At 38.2% G+C, this 12,861-nt stretch overlaps 1 protein-coding gene across 11 annotated transcripts in view; it reads right to left on the bottom strand.

The window, feature by feature from the left end:
• Positions 1 to 12,861, bottom strand: part of DAB1 (DAB adaptor protein 1) — a 703,351-nt gene that overhangs the window by 95,763 nt on the left and 594,727 nt on the right. For all 11 annotated transcript variants that reach the window (XM_043490444.1, XM_043490445.1, XM_043490450.1 and 8 more), the window contains 2 exons: positions 4,541 to 4,680; positions 2,372 to 2,470 (listed from right to left, as the gene is read on the bottom strand). In XM_043490444.1, the coding sequence (XP_043346379.1) occupies positions 2,372 to 2,470; positions 4,541 to 4,680 (239 nt within the window). The remainder of the gene's footprint in view (positions 1 to 2,371; positions 2,471 to 4,540; positions 4,681 to 12,861) is intronic.

Here is a 12,861-nt window from a genome sequence, read left to right as displayed (position 1 = left end):
AAAGGTTCGTCTCCTGCCCCCAACAGCTTAAGTCATGCTCCTTACCCCCGCCATGCATCACCTCTGCTTTGCAACCTCATTTATGTCCTTGTAATGTTATTTTTTGTGTGTAATACAGTAAATGTATTGCATTTGTGTCCCTACAGAATACTGTCCAGATGACCATATCATAAACTATGCATATTATGTACTAGTGAGGTCAAAGACACTGGGTATATGCTACTTAATTTGTATTAAACAAAGTTAATTCCATCTATCACCAGCATGGTTTTATTTCTGGCATCACGTTAAATAGTTAATAAATTAAATCAAAAACCTTTTAAAATTCAAGACAGGGCTTCAACTGCTGTAAAGATCTTCTTAATTAGGATCAAAATCAGTTTGCCAGAACGTTGTGTTGTTATTTTCTAGGTGGAGTCATGTTTTGCTTAGATTTCTTTTAATGCAGTGGGGGAAAAAAAAAATCATACGTGATCATGCCAGGGCAGAAATAGCACAAAGCGAGGAAATCTCTTGTGACTTACTTTACCAGATGCTCATGGACCAGCCTTTAGTCTTTGGTTTTTGAAATCTAAACAGTCAAACTTATACTTTTAAATCCTCTTTACTACAGACACACACCCATTCCAATACACGTGACACAAACCTCTTTTGTTAATGATTATATATCACTGTAAAAGTTCTGAACTTTGTGGCAATTGTTTGCTTGATGAAATCATGATTACTTTCTGTTATTGCAGTGAATGGGACACCCCCACTGTAGTAAAAAAGAGTATTGTGTGAGACAGTGATCATGATTTTTCCCTTTCCGAATGTATGGATCTGATAGCTGCTTTTAGGAACAAAACAGAGATGTTTTAGGCATATCCCATCCTTGCCTCTGCAGCTATGGAGACTCCTCATGGCATTGGAATCACTATGGCTTCCTTGCACAAGGATGAAACCAGATTCTGGAGAGCAATGCAAAGGTTGATGCAGTTATTAGCTCTGTGTGCACAAACTGTATGGTTGTATGCACGGAACAAGTAGATTTGGGAGCAGGATGGACAGGGAATTCACAGATCCTTCTAGCCTCCCACCACAGGTGGTCCGTACTATGGACTGCAGCTACTAGGCTGGAGAAGCCTCCATGGAGCCAGTCTACAGACATACTAACTATGTCTACATTGCAAATGGCAGTGTGTTTCCTAGCTCAGGTAGACAGACACACACTAGCTCTGCTTGAACCAACATGTTACAAATACCAGCATAGCAAAGGCTAGCACAGGTGGTGGCTTGGACTAGCCACCTGAATAAAAGCCTACCCAGTCCCTCGGGTATGTAAGTGTCAGGCAGTTAACCTAAGTTGCTACATTGCTATTTTTAGTGGGCTAGCTTATGGACAGCTAGCGCATGTTGGGGTACCCGAATTGAGAAGAATGCTCCCAGCTACAGTGTAGCTGTATCCTTGGTGGCCTCATAAGGGAAGGAGAATTCCTTCCTCGTCCTTGCCCAGTCCTCATCCCGCTCCTCTAGCTATACGCAGGGCACAGAACGTATCCCTTTGCAATTACTGTAGGATCCAAAGCATATCATGTTATTATTTACCTAATATTTCCATAGCTACCATATTCTTATTTGTGAGCACAATTCTATTTGCTTTGATATCTCCTACACAGAGATAATTCTCTGACAATGGTCAATCTTTTCTGTTTGTGGCCAATTGTCTTTATAAGCAGGTTCTTTATATTCACATTTCTTTGCTGTAAGAACGTTTACTTCTGCTTTCTGAAACTAGGGAATATAATTATTGATAGCATCAAATAGTATCATACAATAAGGAGGAACATGAACCATTCTTTTTGCTAGAACTATAACACACAGCTGTATTTTCCTCTCAAGCAAATTGATGGTATTTTCTTCCATTATATTTTAACAATTTTAAAGCAGCTTAAATGTGAAGTGCAAACAACTTATCACAGAAGCTCTTTAGTATGTACTACATCAATGCTGCCAAAAGACAAGCATATTCACCCTCACCTCTTCAGCCTAAACCAACATGATCTGAATGTAGAGCAGTTATTTGACTCCTCCATTCACAATACCTTATGGGCCCAAACCAGAAAACATGTAGGCACATGAGTAACATAACTCATGTAATTAGTTCACTGAGGTACTCAGGATCAGGCTCTATAACAAACTCTAGTGTAATTCCCTTGCACCTGAGTCAACTAACGGCTTGCTTTGATATACGATAAAGCTTTATCAAGTTTGTCAGATGCTTTATGTGTTCCTATGTTAGTCTGATATTACTGCCCATTTAGAAAAAGCTTTTACGGATATATCCATCATGAGATTCAAGTTTGTTCCATCATGTGATTATTTTACTTACTCCTGTCTTTTCATCAAAGATTTTGATTCCTCCAAAGGAGACAGTTAAAAATATTTTCTGTTTATGTTCTCCTTTCGAACGAGCCGCAGCAACAATTCCCTGTTGAGACAAAGAATGGTTGGATTGATTTCACTACTTTTTGTTTTATTTTCTGGTAAGTGCCCACACAACAAAAAGCATCACTTCAGAGGAGCTGAGCACCTGATGCTTCTCTCTGGCTTCTGGGCATGCTCAGCACTTCTCAAAATCAAGCCCAAGCTCTTCCTTACTATATGCAGCCACAATTTAAAGGCCAATCCAGGTTGAGCCTCCCCTTCACCATTGTCTTCTGCCCTTTTCCCCCGATACTAATTTTCTTCATGTTCCTCACAACCTGTTCGATGCATGATCCACACAGAAACTTACCAATTCCCTGAGCCATACAGTCCTCCTTGGAATTTATTCTTATTTGAGCTGAGGATAACCTGTGATTCTAGGAGGCTTTTTCGCTCTGCAAATTTATTTTTTCTTGCTTAGTTTTTTAATAAGGCAAGAGGAAAAAGGCTTTCTCTTTCATAGAACAGAATGAGCCAACTGACCTTTCATTTTTAAAGGAAGATCTTCTTTACAAGTTCACAATAGCCTGGACTGAAAGATATGGTGCCTTTTCTGTTTATTCTCCTTTTGTCTAGTGGACTTACCCTATTATTGGATTCTTCTGTCCAGTGGGTGGACTTACTGTTTGTGCATTCTGTATATTATTATAGCTGAAACATAACCTGGCATTCACCTAGCAACTTCTCTTTCCATCTTCAGAGTCCTACTTCTATCAGTTACCAATGCTACCAGCCTAGGATTCAGTGTCACAAATTACATTTGTGAATAAATAAAAATGCTTAGCCTAATGCTTTGCATCTTCAAAATGCTTTACAAACATTAACTAATTAATCCTCATTACTCTGGTCCGAAGTCAGTGTTATTATCCCCATTTTACAGATAAGGAGACTGATACTCAGAAAGGTTAAGTGACTTGCCCAAGGCCATACCACCACTTAATGTCAGAGCCAGCGCTAAAACTCAGGAGTTGCTGGTTCCCAAGTTCCCCACTCAGACCACTAGACCAGGGTGGCTTTACTGGAGCTTGACCAGAATGTCGAAGGTAACATAATACTTCAGCAGAAGGACATGAATATTAAAATAAAGAGGAATGATTCCCTCATGTTACATGGTAAGAGCTAGGAGCTCTAGCTCAAAAGACAAGTATATGCATTTGTGAGACCACCAGCCCTGGATGGAGCTAATTGCCTCACATTACTTAGATAAGTCTCTCCATTACGCTAACAGGAATCAAGCATCTTGGAGATATGGAAATTGCATTCCTATTGGAGAAAGATCAAAAAAGCCTAGCCAGGTGTCCTAAAAGCCACAGGTCTCCCACTCAGCTTGTTGGCAGATGGAACCAAGCAATGAATGGAAAAGGGCCTACCTGCAGATAAATCAGATTAGAGTTTTGTAGCAGATGCTGTTTTGAGAAATTAAGGGCCCTCCTTTAAAACATATTCCCCACATCCTCCCCCCCCATTACAAAATGCTCACAGCTCTTTTTCAATCTACTTATAAGGAAACATTTACAAAATTGCTGGACCACGAGATGTGTGTTGCACTTCACTATTCATTCATACTGCTTTATGTCACCTCCTGCTCCTTTCCTTCAGCTTGTCTGTTATCCATCTAGATTGTACAGCTCATCAGGGCAGGGACTCTCTTTTCTAGTTCCGTAAAATGCCTACCACATTATGGACACTATTTATTGTGTTTTTCTGACTATAAAAACTAGAGATGGGACAACACCTCAAATCTAAGCCCCCATATTTTAGGTGGGGTATTGGGGGGAGAAGGGACACGGGAGGAAAGGAGGAAGTTAGATTAAAAGTCTAGGTTAGAGCCAAAACCACTGCTAGAGCCATCTTGGATTCCTAACATCAGAATGTGAAGCAATCCCAACTTATCAACATCAGAGTCAGGACCTTGTACAGAACTGTCCAAATTCTATTTTATGACACCTGTGTGTACAGTGGTCTAAGTGAAAGGGAATTTGATACAGTGCCATGAAAGTAAAATGACAGAGTTCAATCTGAAATTCTCCCCACTTGATTCTTTAACATTTAATCATTAAAAGTTGCACTGCACCTTGAGTTTCATCATGGAATCTTGGCATAACTTGTCTCCTCGCGCTGAAGAAACCTCATCTATCCCAATCAGTTTTGCTTTGTATCGGACACCATCACCTTTAAACCTCTTTATTAAAGTGGCTTCACTGCGATCCTGACCTGAAAAGACAGAAGTGAAAATTTGAAATTCACGTGATTGAAAAGGAAAAAATAAACAAACACTCACAAGTAAGTTTAAGGTTAAAGTTATGTTCATGCCTCAGTATCTGCGCATGTGAGTATCTGCATAAAATTAGGAGAAATTTACAAGTGTAATAAAACATATATTCCTCAAATGTGTACACAGTGGGATTGCAAAGTTTATGAAATCTTCTGCATGAAATATGCAAGCCATGTCAGTTTACAGAAATAAGAGATGAGCCTGAATCAAACCCATACCCCTGAACACTTCTGATTAGTGCAGGGTGTTGGAAATCTCAATCCAGATCAGAATTTTTCATCTTGAGTCCACCTCTAATAGAGCTATAATACTGCCTCTCTGTACTCCAACTTATCCAATTGTACTAGTAATATTTGTAATGTCAGGATTTGTATTTTATCATTTCCATTTCACAAAATCAAAAAAATAAATTACTTTGGCTGTCTATACAATTTTGTTGCTCAAAAGTCATAGCAACTACTGCTTCCTGGTACTATTCTTTTTGTTTCTCAATACATAGTAACAACATAAATGTCAACAGGAATTCACACAGAGTCACTCAGAGCCTAGAGGAGGAAACAGCGTGATTCTTATTAAAAAGGAATTTGCTTTGAGTGAGACAGTTAGGTGCTGAGAGGGCAAACAGAAACAAGTGACAGAGCAAAGCTGAGAATCAAAAAAACTATAACAAGCTATGAGAAGGAGAACTTTCTTAGAAAGACAGCAAACAGATGAGCTCCCAAGTGGGTTATTCCTGAGCGTTTACAGAAGCAAGGGTAGATTCTGTACCTTGAGTGGTTGGGGAAAATAGACTAATTTGAGAATCAGTCTTTTTGAGAGCTGGTTGAAGACCTTGATCAAGAATCTTGAAGTTCTTGACTGGAAATGGTAATACAGCTTTGCGTTTGCGAATGATTGCAAATGCAAATTAGAGAATATAATAGCAGGAGTCCAACAAACCTAGTGATTTATGAAATGGTGAGTTCCTAAAGAAAGTTCAAAGAAGAAGACAGAATTGAGAGTCTAGACACTGACTGGTTCCATTAAGAGAAGCGGACATTACTAAAAGCAAGCTGCATTAACTACATACAAAATAGCTACTAATGCAAAATAGAAGTGCAATGTTCCCATTCTTCTGTGAGAATTAGGGGGGGGTTACGTATTCACATGCTGCTTTCCATTTTGCAGAAGCAGGAGAGACTCTGAGAAATTGAATCAGGTGGACTACAGGAGGAGGCATCGCTACACGGTACAAACCAAAAAGAACACAGTAATGTAACAGATAAAGAAAGGCAAGAATATGGGGATGGGAGAGAAGAGGATAGGAAAAATGAAAACCCATAATGAAATAATGACAGGACCAAGTGACAGTCTTCAGATCCAAATCTGGATCCAAATCTCCACAAAGTTCAGAAGTGTTTGGATGTGAGGTTTTGATTCAGGCACAATCTTTAGCATGCAGTAATTGAACCTGCTCCTGGAAAAGAAAGCAAAGGATAAGATGAGTCCAGTATGTCCTCAAGAGCAACAACTGAAATATCTAAAAGATCTGCAAGGTAAAAACAGATCAGAAAAAGAGTCCAGGTTTTCATTGAGAAATCCAAACCCCAGAACCTTAAAACTTCCAGTTTTCCGATGAAATTTTTTAGATTTTTTGAGAAGTCAAAATTTTCTGCAGAAAAAAAATAAATCCCATTTTCTGACCAGCTCTACTGAGAAAGAAAGATTAAAAGGGCTACATAAAAATTAGAAATGCTGAGCACTTCAGTGGCAGAAGTATATGCTTAGAACCTCTGAAAATCAGGTAACTTGTTTAAGTGCCCACCGGTGGATTTATACTCTTATTATTTATTGTTTATATTGTGGTATATTGTCTAGAAGGCCCAGTCATGGACCAAGATCTCATTGTGGTAGGTGCTGTACTAACACAGAATAAAAGGATGATCGCTGGCCCCAAATGACTTATAATCTAAGTAACTAACAATCTAATGTTAGGCACTCACGGCTGAAAAATCTGGTCTCTGTCTCTTCCAGTTCTAATTTCTATTTTAAAACTTGCATTTGAGCACTTTAAACAATGACTCTTACAGTAACAAAGAAAAACTAATAGCTGCTTCTGTGCTATTGGCTGCTAATGTGTAGAATTTAGAGACTTTTTAAAAAGTAATTAATAACTATCAGCTCAACTATAAAAAGAAAAGGAGAACTTGTGGCACCTTAGAGACTAACAAATTTATTAGAGCATAAGCTTTCGTGAGCTACAGCTCACTTCATCGGATGCATTGGATGAATTGATGAAAATGCATCCGATGAAGTGAGCTGTAGCTCACGAAAGCTTATGCTCTAATAAATTTGTTAGTCTCTAAGGTGCCACAAGTTCTCCTTTTCTTTTTGCGAATACAGACTAACACGGCTGCTACTCTGAAACCTGTGATTAAGCTCAACTATATTTACATACATTCCAAGCTGATTAGACTTCTTCCCTCAATCTATGATTCTCTAAATCTACATGATTAAAATCCTTCTAACATTTTCATCAGGAAAAATATGTAGCGAACATGCACAAGAAAGAACATTTATAAATGAAGGACTCATTTGGGTTCTTCTTCACCCAGAGTACTCACAAGCACTACAGTTCACATTATGAACACGTGACCTGCAAAATTTCATGGCAAATATTAGCTCATGGCAAATATTTTTATAACTTAAAAAATAAGGGCAATGACAAGCAATCCTTGTCATCTATCTCCCTCCCTCAATTAGGTTTCCCCTCTGCTTTCCCAAAAGGGATTTGAGTCTTCATGCTTTTAAATGATATTTTATAAAAGATTAATGGCAGATAGATGATGAGTCAGAAACTGTAAGTAATCTTAAAATTATGGCTTAGGGAAATGCTAAGGCAGATGTCAGTATCAACAGCTAAAGCAATGAAAGAACATTTGCTACACTAAGCCCTGAAAAAACATCTGGATACACAACAGTGCGGAGCCAGATCAGTGGGCTTTGCTGCATGTCTGTCACATGTGTAAACAATATGTCTAGTCAATTTTATGTTGCAGTAAATAAAATCCAATTCAAAAAGATTCTCACCAACAGTTTTCAATCTTATATCTTCATTACAGCAAAAGCAGCTGTTAGTTAATATTAATATTGCCATCACTCTAAGCTCATAAGTGATCTAGAATGCTTTCTGTATCTGCATCATGATCATTAACTTGTACCCAATTCAGATATTTGCAAATTTCTACTCCAGCCTATGATCATTTTTTTCTGAATGTACTCTAATTCACAACATAAACAGTCTCACTAACATACATTTTATGGCGCTGTATGCTTACAGGCAACACCCATTTCATTTATGTACATTCAGCATTTACTAAGAAGTGGATACAGCAGAATGAAGTGTTTTTTTTGATATATAATGGGGAATGGTCAGCAAACTGAGAATGATGTAGGAATTGTAAAGTGTGCTGGAAATGAAAAATGAGCGAAGACTACAAATTCACAAATAAAAAAACCTGTAGACTTTGTCTAAATTACAAAACCAACCATGTTGTGGGACCTAGTTACGACATGGTATCTATCTATCCCAAGTTCTTACAGTGGTGCCCATCAATGTAGTACCTGAAGTCCTAGTAGTCTCCCAGCATAGTTACAAACGTGTTTCTTTCATACAGTGTGGACATGGCAGGTCCCTATTTTTATTGTTTTCCCAATTCCTGGTGAAGGTGTAACCTTGTTTCAACTGTATTGCAGTATTATCCTGCTGTAATCAAGTTCCCCAATGCAGCTGACTTTATAGCATAGATAGGACTTTAGATTTAAGGTAAAGGAATGTCTCATTTGTATGATGGGCACTTATGCAGCAGACAGTCCAGACTCTCATTCAATATGCCACCATTAAAAGGGAACTTTTTAATTCAAGTTCTTGAGCAAGGTCCTCTATGTTTTAGAAATAGCATAAATAGTGTATACCTGAAGTATGGGGTTGTAATTCTGTTCCTGGCTAATGGGAGCTGTGGAGTTGGCGCTCAGGGTGCAGACAGCATGTGGAGCCCCCGTGGTCACCCCTACGCCTAGAAGCCTGACATACTGGCTGCTTCCAGGAGCTGCACAGAGCCAGAGCAGGCAGGGAGCCTGCCTTAGCCCTGCTGTGCCCCCAACCAGACATTTAAGAGCCCATTCAGTGGTGCTGACCGAAGCCGCCAGGGTCCCTTTTGAACCTGGCATTCCAGTCGAAAACCAGACGTCTAGCAACCCCATTAATCTGGAGAACAAAATCTCAATAGTTGCATAGTTACCAGAATTCCAACATGGAATTACTGCTCTGTATTTTATTCTGTACAACAAACAGATCCAACCTTACTCTCCTTCCCCCCATCTCTTTCTTTTGCTCCTCCTCAGCCCCCCCATCCTAATCCCATCTTGCACTTATTCACCCCAAATCTTCCACACTACCACTCCCTTCCCATTTGTTTTCTCCTGCTTCTTCTCGGGCCCAAGCTTCCCATCTGTTTCACGTGTCTCAGTTTTATTGCTCATGTGGACTATGAGAAATTACATAGAGAAGCTTCAGCCTTTAGTTTTTCACTTCCAGCTATGCCTTCCAGAAAAATGCAAATTATCTTAAAAGGGTGGAAGTTCCCAGATAAACAATAAAGCTTTTAAAGCAAATTGAAGCCTGTTTCAGATCTCAAAATGTTGCTAGACTATACCGTTCAAATTAAATACAGTTTTAACAAGAGAACATTTCTTTCTACATCACATATCTGCTGAGAACTGAATACAGGATTCTGCAATTCTCCTGCTACAACTGATACTACAGATGCCGGAATATAATGGAGAGCAGGTTGCTAATTTATGCTTCAATCCTGCAGATATAGGGGTCTGTCCAGAACTCATTGCCAGATTGAAGACTTGACAATTATTTTGTTTTACAGGCTGTTAAATGTCATAAGAACAAACTTTTACAAACCCTAAGTCCAAAAAACATTTTTCAAGCTTTTGTTCTAAAATCCCATTGTAAACAGCTGTTTGTAAGCAAACATCTGTATTCCTAAACAGTAGAACCAAGAATCGAAAATGTAAACTAAAATTGGATTGATTTTTATAACCCAGGCTTAGAAAAATACAAAATGGAAAAAACATTAAGTCCACACAAATCTGATTTTAAAAATTCATTCACTTTCTATTTCTAAATATTTCAGAGTTAAGATAGGCAAAAATGTTTTGTTTGCAGCATATGCATTTTAAATTCACAGTGGTCCTTTACTATGTAAATGCATTGGTAATGATCAAGTCTATTCCCATATATGCTGCAGTTCTCCTTTAAGTCAAACTACATGTTCCAGCTGGATCCACTGTTCCCCTGTGACCTTGAATGGTGTGACCTTTGCTGTTGAGTTAGAACATTAAACCTAAACCTCTTTACCCTTTTCACTCAACTGATAAATCCCCAGAGCCTTTCAACATAACTGTGTTTCTACATCCAAAGTAGAGACATCTTTGTTATCACGGACAGGATTTAAGACTATTTTATCTAGGTCCATAAATCAACAATAAAAGTAAATAGATAGTTTGCACATGTCTAGCGCATTTTATTCAAGGCACTGTATTTTACAGTAATTAAATTAAGACATGCACCACCCTGTAAGGTAGATACAGCAACACCCCACATTTTACTACTGGGGAATGGGTGGAACAGAGGTTAAGAATTTGCTAAAAATCACAAAGCAAACCAGTGCAGAGCCAAAAACAAAACCCAAGGTCCTGACTCTCAATTCCATGAGGTTACTGCTACACATGCTCTCTATAAACTGTTATAAAGATCAAGTGAAAAATAAGTTATTGCAGCCAATCCAATTTTAAACATATTAACTTGACAGCAGGCAGTTGAGATGCTTCCAAGATTCCTACCCACAAGAAGTTGTTACTTAAACTTGTTTTAGGATTCTGCCAGCACTGATAGGACAGAACTGGGTTACGATTAGAACAGCGTAACAACTGCAGTTGAACACACACTTTGATTTGAAGACTTACTCCAGAACTATGATTACAGCAGGTAGTATAAAGCTATTTGAATGAATGTACACATTTTTTGACTATTAGACTCCAGCTAATACACTGAATTTTGAAAATAAGAGATTGACAAAATGGTCACCCGAGGTTTATCCTCCAGCCACTTAACATCAGTTGACCATATGTATCAGTAGGACTCATGCTCATCTGTGGGCCAGAATATGAAGTCCCACCTGACCATGACTCCTGGTCTAACAGAGCTCCATGTTAATGTTGTATTAACTTGCTAACTTTGTATTACGTTCTGTACATTCACTTGGAGACTTTGCAAATGGGTATATTTCATAAGCAGGAATCAAAATAACAAACATCATAGAAGAAAGCAGTTTTATTATTGCTTTTTCTTTATGCTAATATACTGCACTAAGCAGTGTTTTAACAGCATCCAGTTATCTAAACGGATAACCCTGGAAATGGCTATATTCTTTATTTAAATGTGTATCCTGCCCTCAGGGCATAATGCGCATTTCTTGATTTTTAAGTGTATAAAATATAAGTGATGTTATCAGCAAAGTCAATAACATGCCTCCAGGAGTCAATTCTCTGAAGAATGACACACCACTGTCTTTTATACTAAAAACCTGTCAAATTTGTATGCACCATACTTTCAAATTATAAACAAAAATGACATTTTTATTTTTAGATTTCACAGGGATCTAAACCAATGGCACACAATTGCAAGCAGTCTACATTTTCATGGAGACAATTAGCATTTCTACAGCACTGAGGCAGTGAAGATTACAAACACTACAGCTCAGAATGGCATCTAAGGCAGTGCATACTGGACACCATAGGTAAGAGAGTTAAATGCTAAGTAAAAGATGTTTCCCATTCAGTGTGTGTATGTATGCCCCCATCCATAGAGGAGCACACACACACACACAGCACAGACCTTCAGCTGGTGTAGACTGTGTAACTATATTAAAGGAAGTTTACTCCAACTGAAACCTGCTGAAGACTTGGTCCACCATTTTTTAATATAATCATGCATTTAAAGTTCAATTGACATAAAATTCAATATTCACGTGTAGCTATATGCTCTATATGTTTTCTTTTCTTTTTGTTTTATATATACAATATTACATTAACAACTCAAATAAAACTCTTACTCTAACAGGAATCTGTCCTACAGTCAGGAAAGTTTTCCCATAGATTTCACGGGAATTGGATCCAGAAGAAGCAAGCAGCACAAAATGTTTATTGAGACTGCAGTATCTTAGAAACCACAGTCCAAATTACTTTCCAGTTTCTTTTTGGTGTGTAAAAGACAGTCTGGTACTGGGAGCTTAAATAATTTTTAAAAACCCACACAAAACAAAAAAAGAAAACAAAAAACAAGAAATTTGCAGAATCTGTTATCAAATTTCCTCGTTTCCTCCTCTAGTGAACTTGTGCATTTCTGGAAAAATAATTTCTAAATATCTAGATTCTGCATCCACACTAAATTCATTGTGAACAGGACTGATAGATGCCATTGTGGTATTTCTAGAATAGCAATATCATTCAAAGACATGGAGATACCAAAAAAATGTTTTTTCTCTTAACATATTGGATTTGTTTTAGTTTTATTACTGTAGCAAAGAGAAAATAATTATATTAATATTTGAAAGACAGCAGATAAGTCTTCTCAGTATCTCCTGCACAAAGCTAGACAATAAAGCAGCGAAGCCTTGCACTATATGTGCATATAGTTTATTTCCTATATCATCAGGGTAATTCTTCTCTAACAATGTATTCAAACAGGCTTCCCACAGAATTTGCTGTTCATTATTACAAGGTTATTTAGCATTTAATTTCTACAGTCCATAACATATCTCTGGAGACTATAATATATATTTTATTTTACACACCAGACAAATAAGCTTAGTACTTGGTGGACCTCATGGGCAGAGCACAGGGCTGTCTACCCTGCATGTCCCCTGCCATGTACTTCAGGAGGCGAGGAAAGCCTTGCCACCTGCTTCTCTTGCTTTCCTCTAGCGGCTCCTGCAATCCCTCACACCTGGGCCTCCAGAAGTCATCATCAGGCCCCCGTCCTGAGAGCCTCCCTGGCTGCCCACAAT

The sequence above is a fragment of the Dermochelys coriacea genome, chromosome 8 (genome assembly GCF_009764565.3).
Source record: "Dermochelys coriacea isolate rDerCor1 chromosome 8, rDerCor1.pri.v4, whole genome shotgun sequence".
Classification (NCBI taxonomy): Eukaryota; Metazoa; Chordata; order Testudines; family Dermochelyidae; genus Dermochelys; species Dermochelys coriacea.
The sequence above is the reverse complement of the archived record's forward strand: the minus strand, read 5'-3'. Positions and strand labels throughout refer to the sequence as shown.